This window comes from Myotis daubentonii, chromosome 19 (genome assembly GCF_963259705.1).
Source record: "Myotis daubentonii chromosome 19, mMyoDau2.1, whole genome shotgun sequence".
In the NCBI taxonomy this organism is placed as follows: Eukaryota; Metazoa; Chordata; class Mammalia; order Chiroptera; family Vespertilionidae; genus Myotis; species Myotis daubentonii.
In genome coordinates this window covers 26541064-26554565 of record NC_081858.1, presented here as the reverse complement: position 1 = coordinate 26554565, position 13502 = coordinate 26541064, and the positions used below count along the sequence as shown (strand labels likewise).

The following is a 13502-nucleotide window of genomic DNA, read 5'->3' as shown; positions in this document are numbered from 1 at the left end:
GAAATGAACATGGTTTTTTTTTGGTTTTTTTTTGGATCAGCCGTTCCTACAACTATTCTCAACCAGCACCCAGAAACGGCTCCTTTCTAGGTTAATCATGTTATTGCCTTTGGCTATTCCTCAAAAGCCCTGGTTGTGCAGATTTCTACCACTTAGTCCAGGAGCTCCCTCATTCAACCAGCTTCATGGGTCCTCTCGTTGGATCCATGGGTCCTCGCCAAGCTCTAGGTTGGAGACTGTTGGATAATGCCATCCCTGCTCCACTGGGATGCACATCCACTGGGAAAGGAAACATCCTTCCACGTACTCATTTTTCCCTTAGACGCTCTTCCAAGAAGTAGAAGCAAAGTGCTATTTTAGTTCGGAGAAAGACGTTATAGGTATAGAAGGGAAAGAATAAACATTCAATGAATGCCTCCTATACGCCAAGAATTATGGCAGGTGCTTTCTCATTTAATTCTCAAAAGAATCTCGCGAGGCAGCTGTTATTACACTCATTGAATGGATGAGGGAATTGAAACTTGGGGCCACGGGTGACAGGCCAAGCGGCAGATCTAGTATCCCAACCCAGGTCCGCTTGTCGGAAAGCCCACACTCTTTCCGCCCCGCCATGTTAATTCCTACGCGTTCCTCTTAGGGGATCCAGGGAAGTCTTTGTAGGGGAAGCTGACACTTGAGCTGAGCCTTGAAAGATGGGAAAGATTTACCGAAGGCTGAGATAGGGTGGGGAAGGGCTGTGCAGGCTGAGATAATAGAATGGACAATAGCAGAATTGGTCCATGTCCTTCCAAAAAGGACAAAACACAATACGCCCCGTGTGGCTCGGCTGCCAACTTCTTGAAATAAAGAGGGCAGCTGAGATCAAGCCGTGGTACCTGCCTCAGCCCTAGAAAGCGGGACCAGGTTGTTACAAGACTCCCTTGTGCTCTGTGTGTGTGCAGCTTTCTTCTCTCTGGGTAATTCCAGACTGCCACAGGCACAGCGGCCGTAAACAGACAATGCACGGCTCCGGGCATTTCAAGATTGGTCAGCAGCATTCGGGGCAGCCAGGGCACAGACAGCTGTCCTCATACCCCAGAGAACTGAAGATGCTGGCAGAAGGCTTCAGAACCCTTCCCCGCCTGCTCCTTCCCTCTAGTTCCACGGTGATGGGCTATACATGCCCATCGCCTCCAGGATCTCAGCTTCTCAGACTCCCCTGAGGGGCCTCTTTGGTCTTTGGGTGGTAGAGGCCAGAGAGTGCACCATCACCCATCCTCACAGACTGCAAAGCAGAAAGTCTGAGAGGCTCATTCAAATGGGTTATGGACGGGGGTGGGGGATGAGGGGGTGAGAAAGTGAATTCGTGAAGGAGGGTTTTGGATGAACACAGACATCCAAATGAACCTCCCACGGTCTGGAGGTACCAGCTGGAAACATTTTTTGGAACAATTACATGGAAGGCCTTTCGGAGTCCCTTTGTGAACTGCCGCCCCACCCCAGCAAATCTCATTATGTTAAGCCACACCTTGCTTCTTTGTTTTTAATTTTTAACCCAAAAGTAAGAGTCTCTAACCTGACCACCCACTGACTCAACACTTCAATATCTTGGCTCGGAATGACTTCTGGCTGCTCCCAAAATGCAAAAAGGACCAGGACTTTGTATGATGAGGATATTCGAGAGAGAACTCGTTATTGCTACACCCTCCAGAGCCCGCCCTGTTTTCTCCAGTCCGGAGGAATTCAAAGCCATGTAACACTTATGTAGCACCTGCTCTGTGCTAGGCACTACGGGCACAGAAATCAAGATTTCTCTAACAAACAAAAAATGATCTCTGCTCCCTTCTCTCACGTTTACCTGGTTTCGACTCCCAAATGTCTCTCCAATCCTTCCCTGCCCTTGGCCGCAGCCGAGTGCAGGTCTTTGGCTTCCCTTCCCCTGTGTACTGCACAACATCAGCCGGTTTATCCCGACTACCCAATGTCTACAGAGCAAAGGCTCAACTTAGCAGGGCCCTGCTGTTCCGCATTCCACCTTATTCCCCCTCTCGGGAGATGTGCACTTCCAGTTATCTCCACCATCACTCCTTTCTCCATTAGCTCCTTCCAATGATCACTTACACAAGTTCAAGTCTTTCTCATTAAAAAATAAAAAGTAGATCCCGCCTTGATGGGTTTGGCTCAGTGGCTAGAGCAGTGGTTCTCAACCTTCCTAACACCGCGACCCTTTAATACAGTTCCTCATGTTGTGGTGACCCCCAATTTCATCGTTACAAATTGAACATAATTAAAGCATAGTGATTAATCACAAAAACAATATGTAATTATAGATGTGTTTTCCGATGGTCTTAGGCGACCCCTGTGAAAGGGTTGTTTGACCCCCAAAGGGGTCACGACCCACAGATTGAGAACCACTGGGCTAGAGCATCAGCCTGGGGACTGAAGAGTCCTAGCTTCAATTCCTGTCAAGAGCACATGCCTGGGTTGTGGGCTTGATCCCCAGTAGGGGGGCGTGCAGGAGGCAGCCATCAATGATTCTCTTTCATCATTGATGTTTCTATGTCTCTCTCCCTCTTCCTCTCTGAAATCAATAAAAATATTTTTTTAAAAAGTGGATCCCATTTTCTCCTCTATCTACCACACTCGCTTCCCTCTTCACAGCACACATATTAAAAAGTTGTCTAAACAAAACTGCCCTTATTTCCTCACTTCCTACTTACCGCATAATCCACCGCAATCTGACTTCCACCTCCACCATTTCTCAGAAACTGTCTCACCAAAGTCAACAGTGACTGCTTATTGCTAAATTCAGTGGACACGCTTTGGTCATTCTTTAAGCAAATATTTATTGCATGCCACCTATGTGTCTAACACTGTGCTGCAAACAAAAGTGAGATTAAGCAGCAGATACTGAACAATAACATAATTATTTTAATTATGAGTGGGGCAAGTGGTGTGAAGACCATATCAAATTCTTAACTAGGAAAATGGGGTTAGGGTAGAGCAAATATTCCTCAAGGGAGTAATTTCCAAGCTGAGCTCTAAAGAATGAATATAAATTCAGGAGGCAATGCAAAAAAGGAGTAGGGAAGAATTACACTGGAGACTGGGACGTGCAAAGGTCCTGAGGCAGGAACACAAACTCCTCACACATCATTAAAGTTGGCTCTTATTGGCTCTGAAGGACTAAGGGAACCAAGAGCTGTCCCTGGCCTACCACAGCCCCTCATTAACATGTTTTGCTTTTGCTTTTTTTCTCATTAACATTTATTGAGGGAACGAATGGCCCTCTACAAAGTGGCTCCAAAGAAGCTTTATTTCTCATCATCCCTTACAAAGGGATGCTCTACTCACATCTTGACCTATTTTCTACTCCTGCCACTCACATTCATGTTCTTGCATCTTAACATTAATGCAGCCCCTTGAGCATGATGGATTTCTATGCAGCTTTAAAACCTTATATTCTTCTTTGGGGGATCTCAAGGCTTTGTGTGTTTAGAATACTTTATCAATCTTTTCCCTTAATCAAACTTCTATCCTTCCTTGATGGTCCCCCAAAGGCAGGCAGTGTTTGTTTCATTTTGCCTATACCGATTTTATATCATTGGTTCTGTAATTACAGCTCATTATGTTTTTCTGCCTCCCTCAGTTCCTTCCTCTCTGTCCCCTTCCCTCCAGCTCAAAGGGGCAAAGATCACATTTTGAAGATCTTCAAATCTCCAGGGCCTTGCATAAAGCCTGGCACAGTACAGACAACCCTTTGTGTGGGGAATCCAACTGCAAAGTTGTACCCACCTGTCAACTATAAAGTTACTTTCTAAAGATAAGCTCCAACGGTTAACAGGGATGATTTCATTGGAATAAGTGCTCTGAGCCCTAGCTGGTTTGGCTCAGTGGATAGAGCGTTGGCCTGAGGACTGAAGGGTCCTAGGTTCGATTCTGGTCAAGGGCACCTGCCCGGGTTGTGGGCTCGATCCCCATTGCAGAAGGCAGCTGATCAATGATTCTCTCATCATGGATGTTTCTCTCTCTCTTTCCCTCTCCCTTCCTCCCTGAAATCAATAAAAATATATTTTTAAAAACAGAAATAAATAAGTGCTCTGACTCCCAGGGTGACTACCTACAGGTGAAGTCTTATGTAGAAACACAGGCCTCAGTCTATCATATTGTACTCGAGCAAAGATATTTACCCAGAGCCTCTGACCTCCCAAAGCCCGGATACTCTTCAAGAGAATACTCGTGGAATTTTCAGCTTCCTCGCAGCCCTGAAAGTCAACGATCCTAACTCTTTTACAGCCTTCATTCTAGGAAATGTAAGATAAATATAATAATACGAAGTTTATGGAGAGTCCCATGAGGACTAATGGAAGACCAATCCAGATTCCAGTGCAGTCGGCCTGGGACATTCTTCCTCTGGGAAAAGACCTCATTGTACCAGGCTGTTCACCCGCTCCTTTTATTGTGTTTGCCTCTCATATTTGCAGACTTATCAACAGTGGCTACTGATTGTCAGAGTCCAGAAAGGAAGCTTGATTAAGTAAATGTCCCCCGCAGCCTCAAACAATCAAGGGGGGGAGGCTTATTAGGTGATTAATAATCAGAAAACTATGCCTTGATTATGGGAATCTGTTGCTTTTAGGAAGCGGTAAATGTGCCATGCAAACAAGGTAACAAATGGCTCATTACAGAGGGTCTTACCTTCAGGACCTTTTGGATACTGGTATAAAATATATTCCGTTTATATACACTTCTCTCTCCCAACTTAGTAAATAATTGGTGATGTGCCCCTCCAACAATCTGTGAATCCATGGGCAGGCACTAGGATGGCAGGATGGTAAGATTAGAATGGCCTTTAAAAATAATCTACTCTAGCCCTAGCCGGTTTGGCTAGGTGGATAGAGCGCAGGCCTGCGGCCCGAAGGGTCTCAGGTTCGATTCCGGTCAAGGGCACATGCCTGCGTTGTGGGTTAGATCCCCAGTGTGTGTGGGGGGGGTGGGGGTGGGGGCGTGTAGGAGGCAGCCAATCAATGATTCTCTCTCATCACTGATGTTTCTATCTCTCTCCCTCTTCCTTCCTCTCTAAAATCAATAAAAATATATTAAAAGATAAAATTTATAAAAATCATCTATTCTAATCCAACCCTTTCATTCTTCTGAAAGAAAAATGGGCTTAGAGGAGGAGAATCAAGTTTCCTAACCATCAGAAAACTGGTCTAGGAGGGGCTCAAAAGGGTTCTGAGACTACCAGATCAGTTGCATTTTATTACCCTCTGCAGCCTCAGACAAGGTAAGACTTGCTCAAGACTACACAGTCATTCAGTGGCAGGGCTCGGCCTGGTACCCCAGCTCAGAGCCAGTGCCATTTCCCACAAGACACTCATATTCACCTTAATCTTGGTCTAAGAGCTGGGCTTCTGCAAACTAGTCCTTTTCAGACTTCAAAGTGGTGAGAAATCCCCAAGGCCGGAGAGCTCACGAGACCATAAAGCCTAGCCTGAACCAACATGCACAGATCCTATCCTTTCATTTGAGAAAACTCCTTGGTGCTTCTCATATTCCACTAAACAATGAGAACCAGGAACAACACCCAGCCAGTTCAGGGCAGTACAAAACAACAAGTAGGGTAACCGCTGTGCCCGCTGGGAACGGGCAGGTCAGGTGTATAAATCCCACTTGTTCCGGGATAAAGCAGGAAAGCCGAGGGGCAGGGGCAGCCACTGGTGGGGAACAGCCGAGAGAGAAAAGACCACATTTTCATGCTACCAACAAGAAAGACTAACAGTAATCACTAACGTTTCTCTAGATCAGTGGTTCTCAACCTTCCTAATGCGGACCCTTTAATACAGTTCCTCATGTTGTGGTGACCCCCAATTTCATTGTTACAAATTGAACATAATTAAAGCATAGTGATTAATCACAAAAACAATTATGTAATTATATATGTGTTTTCCGATGGTCTTAGGCGACCCCTGTGAAAGGGTTGTTCGACCCCCCAAAGGGGGTCGCGACCCACAGGTTGAGAACCACTGCGATACTCTCCCCTGTATCCCAAAGGGTTTTCCTCCTCCCTACCCTACCAAATATTGCCCAAGGGAGTGTCTAAGGAAAAAAAGGTTAGATGATTTTTTTAAAGGAGCTTCTGCACTTCTCTGGACCTTAGATTCTTCCCTCATGAAGGGAGGGACCCAATTATTCCTCTGGCTCTGAGAGCCTGCAGTGCCGGGAGCCAGTCCATCCTTGCTGTTTCAAGGGACCTGGCATTTATGGCATACTGTTCTTAATATGTTTGCTCACCTTCTTGGCACTATGTGTTTTAACCAAGGTCTCTGAGAAAGGTTGTTTCCCCAGGTAGGGATTTTCCCCTGAAGTTAGGGAGGGAATAAAACCTCTTAACTAAGTGCCAGGCGGGTAATTAATCACTTTAACTACGAACAATCATGCTTAAGCTACATAATCTTTACTCCCTGGAATGGAGATAAGAAATGCCCTAACCTTTGTAATAGAGATTGATAGGATTGAATCAACTGGTATGAATACAGATGTAACAAGACAGCAAGAGACAGAACTTAGAACACAGAACCTTGGCACAGAACCTACACAGAACCTAGACACAGAAGAACTTCGCTGGAGAGAACATGGCAAAAGATCCTGGACTGAACCTGATTATAGAACATGGCAAGAGAACCTGACTAGAACCTGGTGACTGAACCTGGCTGGAGAACCTGTACAGAACCTGGCTGGAGGTCCGAAGCAGAACCTCTCTGGAGATCCAGACCAGAACTTGGCTAGAGATCCTGGCTAGGCTGCTGATCAACTGAACGCTGTCTCCGTGTCATTCCTTCTTCGCCGACTCCGTCCACACCTTTGGGGACCCCTGGACCTGCTGGGGTTGGACCCCGGCACTGCAGCACCAAACCAGGGGGGCCTCTCATTTTTCAGGTGAAGGCTCAGGCAGAGGCATCTCAGAAGGTTTCATTCTTGCTGTTGTTCTCGCCGGCCCTTTAGTTTCTTAGGGAACATGTGTAAGGGGTCAAGCAGAAGAACTGGACTTCGACCCAGGTTTGAAACTTGGCTGTGTCCGTAGGCAAACCATTTAACCTCTCTGAGCCTGTCTCTTAATCTCTAAAAAGAGGGTAACAAAGAGGATTAAGAGAAAGAATGTCATCTCTGTGAAAATACCTCCCACCCTTGCCGGGCACTTAGTTGGCAGCTGAATTGTGAGTAGCTTTTCTTCTGTCTTTCGTGTGTATTTAGGGGGTTGGCCGGGGAAAAGGTTGAGCTGACAACACTAACCTCCAAACTCTAAAGGGAATGTTTTCAAAACAAATTCAGAAAATGTTTTCTATGTGCCCATGTGCAAGACACAGGTTAGGGCACTCACTGCGGGGAGCCCTTGGTGAGTACTCCTGGGGTGTGAGGGACAAAGGTATGCAGAAGTAACCCATGTCAGAGAGGGAGGAACCAGGTGCTGGGGGCAGGGCAAGCTTGGTAGAGTAATAAGATACTGGGTAGAGAAACAAACAAGACTGGTGGTTCCTGTGGCTTTTGGGCCACTCAGGTTCTCCCTTCCAAGCATACGTTCTCTTGGCTGTGAATGAGTTGGCAATTTCTATCTGGAGGAAGGCCTACAAAGAATCTCTATCAGAGAACAGGTTAACCAATGCGTACATTCCCAGGCAGCAGTTCTCTACCCATTATCAATGATGGGGGTAGGAGGGGAGGGAGGTGAGAAATCCCAACTACTTGAGTCCTTATTATGTGCCAGGCAGTGTCCTAAGCACCATGCAAGCATGAATTAATCGAATATAAAGATCCCACGAGGTAAGGACTAGTATTGAAGAACTATTATTGTTCCCATTTTACTAAAGAGGAGAGGAAAATGCTCAATTAACAAGTGTTAGAGCTGGGATGAGACCACAAGTCTGCTAACTCCAAAGTCTATGTATCTGACTGCATATTAGACTTTCCTGAAAAAATAAATTATCAGTAGGAGCTGCCGAAACAGAATCCCAGGATGGACGCTCAAGGTATACTTGAATAGAACCAAGCAATGGTTTCATGTTCTAGCTACTGTTGGATATAAATCAATAGGTAAAAAAACACACACCTAAGTCTTGCTACTGTATAAAGAAAGGTCAAGAGTAAGAAAAAGGACAGACTTGTAAGAGACTGCTACAGCTGCAGGTCTTGTCACTGAAATGCTAACGCGATGCCCCACCCCTCGCTAATTTGTTCTTGAAGCTTAGCTCCCCTCCAGGCTGCACTGATCAGAAGCTAGCCCTGCGCTGGGAACCAACCCAGCCCCCAAAAGATGCATCAATGTGGGAAGCTTAATGCAGCCCCTTGAACACGATGGGTGTCTCTGCAGCTTTAAAGCCTTAGTCTTCTTGAACCCTACCTTGACCCCTCCACCACATACCCAGAGCTATTCAAGTCACCCTGCCCTGCCCATGACATGAGGCATTTCCTACTGGTCCGTGCCTTCTTCTCCATTCCTATCCCTGACACCCCAGCTCAGGGCCCACAGAATCCACCTCCAGATTAGTGCCCTTCCTTACCCTTGTCCAATTCATTCTGCCTATCAATGCCAGATTGATAGTTTAAAAACAAATGCCCTAATCATAACTCTTCTTACCTCTAAACCTCTGGTCTCTACCGCAAACGGGAAAATTCCACCAGCCTAGCATTAAAACACTCCAGTCTGGCTTCAGCCACCCTCTGAGCCTCACCTTCCACTTCCTATGACTCCCCCACCTCCCCATCCTTGCCTCTACCACATGTATCAATTCACCATCTTTTGTGAAGACCTTGAACCTTGCCCAGCTTTGACTCGTACTCCAGTTTCTTCCCCACCAGGATACTAACCTCCCCACCCCCCCCCTTTTTTTTTTTTAAGACTTCTCAATTTTACCTCCTTTAAGCAGCATTCCCTAAGCAGACCTGGTAGCCATCCTGGAGACCTTGCTGGTCTTCAAATATGCCAAGCGCATTCCTGGCTTAGGGCCTTTACTCATTCTTTTATTCTGTCTAAAATGTTCTTCCCCCAGATATTCAAATGGCTCAAGTCCTTGCTTCTTTTCTCTGCTCAGATGTCACTCAGAGTGGCTTTCCTGACCTCCCACTGCTCCTACGCTCTTATCTTACTTTATTTCTCTTCGGAGCATTTATCCTTGACCTGTGATATTCATATGGTTCATTATTGGCCATCTCTCCCCACCAGAACAAGAGGGAAGGGATTTGGTCTATTTCATTCCCTAAGTACCTCCAGGGCCTAGAAGTGCTTGCAGACGGTACGAATTCAATATATATTTGTAGAACGAATGTATGAATAGAGTTCTCCCTCACCTCTGAAATTCCATAATGTTATTACATACAGGCTTTATATAGCCTGTCTCCCACCCCCCCGCCCACCCCCCCCGCCCACCCCGAGAAAAGGGGGCCTGGGGACGAGTTCAGGGGTTTGCCAGGGATGAACTGCTCATTGCTGCCCTGGTTGCAAGCCTCATGGGGTGGCGTCTCTTAGAGTCTAGGAGACGATGCCTGTGGGGGAGGGGAAAGGCATGCCCCTGGGAGGGAGCGTGCACTATACAACTTGTCGCGATTTGTCTGGTTTTTTTTCCCCCCTTCGTTACTCTAAGCAGACAGGGAATTTCTCAAAGGCACAAATCACACGTTTATTTCTACAAATATTTATTAAGGGCTCACTGTGTGCCAGACTCCACATGTCTCAAGCAGCCTGGAATATTACAACGGGAACAGGTAAGTCCTAGGTCAGTCCTGGCTCTAACGCTGGTTAAGTGAGCCTCGACAAATCCGTTTTCATCCCTGGGCCGCAGTTTCTTCCTCTGTAAAGTGAGGAGAGTTCCACGAGCCCGTCTCTCCCTGGCTCTAGCATCTGTTAAAATGCCTGAGAGGTAAGCCTTGTCCCGGCCCAGTGCCTTAGACATCACAGGCACTCGGTAAATATTTGATTTCCTTGTCGCTGATTCTCCTGTTACACGGGAGTCGGAGTTGTCTTGAGACGGCTTGGCCAGAACCAGGGAAAGCTGAAGCCCCACTTCCTTCTCTGACTCCCCGTGCAAACTCGTTCTGGTGTGAGAGAGAGAGAGAGAGAGAGAGAGAGAGAGAGAGAGAGAGAGAGAGAGAGAGAAAGAGAGAGAGAGAGAGAGAGAGAGAGGGAGGATGAAGCCCTCAATTTCAAGTTGGAAAACATGAACTCCGACCACCGCCGCTTAGCTGGCTATGGAACCGGGAGGTGGTTTCTGAGCCGTAGTCCCCGCACCCATAAAAAAGCCAGACTGACTTTCTCTCGGCTCCTCAAAGGTACTCCCTGCCTTCCTACCTCGGGGCCTTTTTACCCTGTCCCTTCGGCCTGGAGTGCTCTTTGCCCTTTCTTTGCTGGACGAATTTCTACTGAGTCTCAGGGGGAAGCATAAACTTGCTTTTTAAAGAGAAGCATTCCCTAGCCACTCAGCCCAGGTGCATTCCTATTACCTCATTGTTTAATTTCAGTTATTATAGCATTTATCTCCATCGTTACACCTTGATTATTTGCTGTCCATCTCTAGGGCTGTAAGCACCACGAAGGCAAGGCCTGCGTCTGTGTAGTTCATCACTACGCTCCTCCATGCTTGGCTAAGTGCACGGCACAGAAATATCCAACAATTATTCTGCCAGCAGAACGTATAGACCAGCGGTTCTCAACCTGTGGGTCGCGACCCCTTTGGGGGTCGAACGACCCTTTCACAGGGGTCGCCTAAGACCATCGGAAAACACATATATAATTACATATTGTTTTTGTGGTTAATCACTATGCTTTCATTATGTTCAATTTGTAACAATGAAAATACATCCTGCATATCAGGTATTTACATGACAATTCATAACAGTAGCAACATTACAGTTATGAAGTAGCCACGAGATAATTTTATGGTTGGGGGTCACCACAACATGAGGAACTGTATTAAAGGGTCGCGGCATTAGGAAGGTTGAGAGCCACTGGTATAGACCAATGCACCGAGGGACAGCTTTTTCGTTCACTCAGAGAAAACCTAACCGACACTTGGACGCCAAGATCTTTCACACGTTTCTGAGAATCTAGGTGCAAGGCAGGGAGCCTGTGTTACACAGAGGTTAGGAAACGTCATAGGAAACCATCCGAGCCCTGGCCGGCGTAGCTCAGGACAGAGCATCGGCCTGCAGACTGAAGGGTCCCAGGTTCCATTCCGGTCCAGGGCAAGGACCTGGGTTGCAGGCTTGATTCCCCAGCTCAGGTTAAGGGTGCATGCCGGAGGCAACCAATCGATGTGTCTCTCTCATATCCACGTTACTCTATCTGTCCCTCCCCCTCCCTTCTACTCTCTCTAAAAATCAATGGGAAAACATCCTCGAGTGAGGATTAACAATAAAATATCTTAAAAAAAAGAAAGAAAATCATTTGAGTTGAAAAACTCTGAAATCTAAAAAAAGAAACGAAAGGGACAGGGTGCATCCCCCCCCCCCCCCAAATCCCTCTCTCTCTAGAAGCCCATCAATCAAGAACGAGGAGAGGCCGAAACCGGTTTGGCTCAGTGGATGGAGCGTCGGCCTGCGGACTGAAAGGTCCCAGGTTCGATTCCGGTCAAGGGCATGCGGCTGGTTGATGTTTCTCTCTCATCGATGTTTCTGACTCTCTATCTCTCTCCCTTCCTCTCTGTAAAAAATCAATAAAATATATTAAAAAAAAAAAAAAAAGAACGAGGAGAGAACCCCAGGCTCCCACGCCGAGGAAGTGACCGCCGGTGGCCTGGTCCTTGCATTCAGGAGGGAGGAAGTGACTGTCCACGGGCTGAAAGCCAGGAAGTGGGGGGCAGACATGCAGGACCAGCCCCCGCCCCCCTGCTCCCTCCTGCCGCCTCTAGAGACGCTCCTGGACGCTGACCCCGGGCGGCCTGCGGGCCGGGCCACCCGCTCCGGTGGCTGGGAAGCCGGGGCAACACCAGTCCCCGGGGCAGGGGGAGCGGGCGGGGGCAGGAAGCTGCGGGGCGGTGTGTGAGGGGGCCGGGGGGGGGGGGTGGCGGGGGTGCAGGCCCAGCTCCCCCTCCCCCTCCCCCTCCAGGTGTCTGGCCACGTGTCTTGTCTTAGGCCAAGGGAGCACCCCGCGCCCCAGGGGGCCCCCTCTCCCAGGGAGGACGCTCCCGACCCCTCACCGCCAATCCGTCCCACTCCCCGATTTCCTGCAAAGCGCCCCAGGCACCGGCGGCAAGGAGCTTGGAGCCTGTCGGGGAGTCAGACTGTCCCCCATTTCCCACAGAAAACCCGGATCCCGGGGAACGTTCCATCCCCTCTGAACTGCCCCGAACCCCAGATTCCCGTACTCCCCACACCCCACAAGTCCCCGCTCCACGGGGACCCAGGCCCTCTGCTTCCTCTGAAAGGCGTTACTTTGGGGATCTGGGTGCCAAGTGCGGCTAAAAGCTGCCGTCACGGCGGAGCCAGCATCCCTCCCCCCGGGTCCTCCGCCGCCCCGGGCGCCCTCCGTCTCCAGCGCCCCAGGTCCCCCAGCCCCACCACCTCCGGGTCTCGGGGAGCGCGGGGCTCACTCCCCTAATTTGCCTTCTAAGGAGTCCGAACGCATGGGGGTCCCCTCAGCCCGAACCCCCTCAGGCGCCCGGGCCCGGCTTCCGAAAGAGAGAGAGAGAGAGAGAGGCGGACAGGATGGCGCGGCCCTTCCTTACCCGCCGGCGCGGCCATGGTCCCGGGCGCGGAAGTGCGGAGGAAGGGGCGGGGGCCGCAGCCGCTCTGCTCCGCGCCGCTGTCGCCTCAGGCACCGAGAACGTTGGCCCCGGGCGCGAGCGGGATGCACCGCCTACGGCGCCCCGGGAGGACCAAACCGCACCTGGCACCCGGGCCCGCCCGCCGAAGCCCCGCCCCGCACACAGGCCCCGCCCCCTGGCTCGGAGGCAGCCCTTAGCGCCCCCTAGTGCGAGCGGCTCCCTCGGTGGGGGCAGGAGCTGGTAAAGATGCAGCAGCGCGCGCTGGGCGGGAGGCATCAACACGGAGGACTCTGCCCATTTTACAGATGGGGACTGCTGAGGCCCAGAGGATACGCCTCACTACCTCGAAATGGCATAGCTCATGAGGAGCTGAGCTGGGTTGGGAACCCTCCTGGAATCAAGAATAGGAACATGGAGGAAACAGGTCTCCATTAACTAGCTTTGGGGGAGGGGGGTTAAGCCTGGACTTTCTTTAGAAGCTTCCAGCTCAGAGAAGCCACTTCTCTGCGCCACTATGGATCAACAGACACTCAGTAGATAACGGGGGTGGGTGCAACCACGACTCCAGGGTCAGATCCTTAGCCAGACCAAGGAAGGATATAAATGAACTCAGCACATCCCATCCGCCCAGTTTTTTTCAGACAAACCAAAAATCCAGATGTTTAGGTGAAATTTTCCACTTTTCAAAATGTTGGGAACATTAAAGTTCTAAAAATGCCATGTAGGCCAAAGAAAACACACCTGTCTACTGGACTCGTCCTGCAGGCT

The 13502-nt window shown here is 49.2% G+C and overlaps 1 protein-coding gene across 1 annotated transcript in view; it reads right to left on the bottom strand.

Moving 5' to 3' along the window:
* Positions 1-12835, bottom strand: part of LIMK2 (LIM domain kinase 2) — a 57133-nt gene extending 44298 nt beyond the window's left edge. The window contains exon 1 of the mRNA XM_059676898.1: positions 12696-12835. Within this exon, the coding sequence (XP_059532881.1) occupies positions 12696-12711 (16 nt within the window). The 5' untranslated portion in view covers positions 12712-12835. The remainder of the gene's footprint in view (positions 1-12695) is intronic.
* Between the last annotated feature and the right edge of the window lie 667 nt (positions 12836-13502).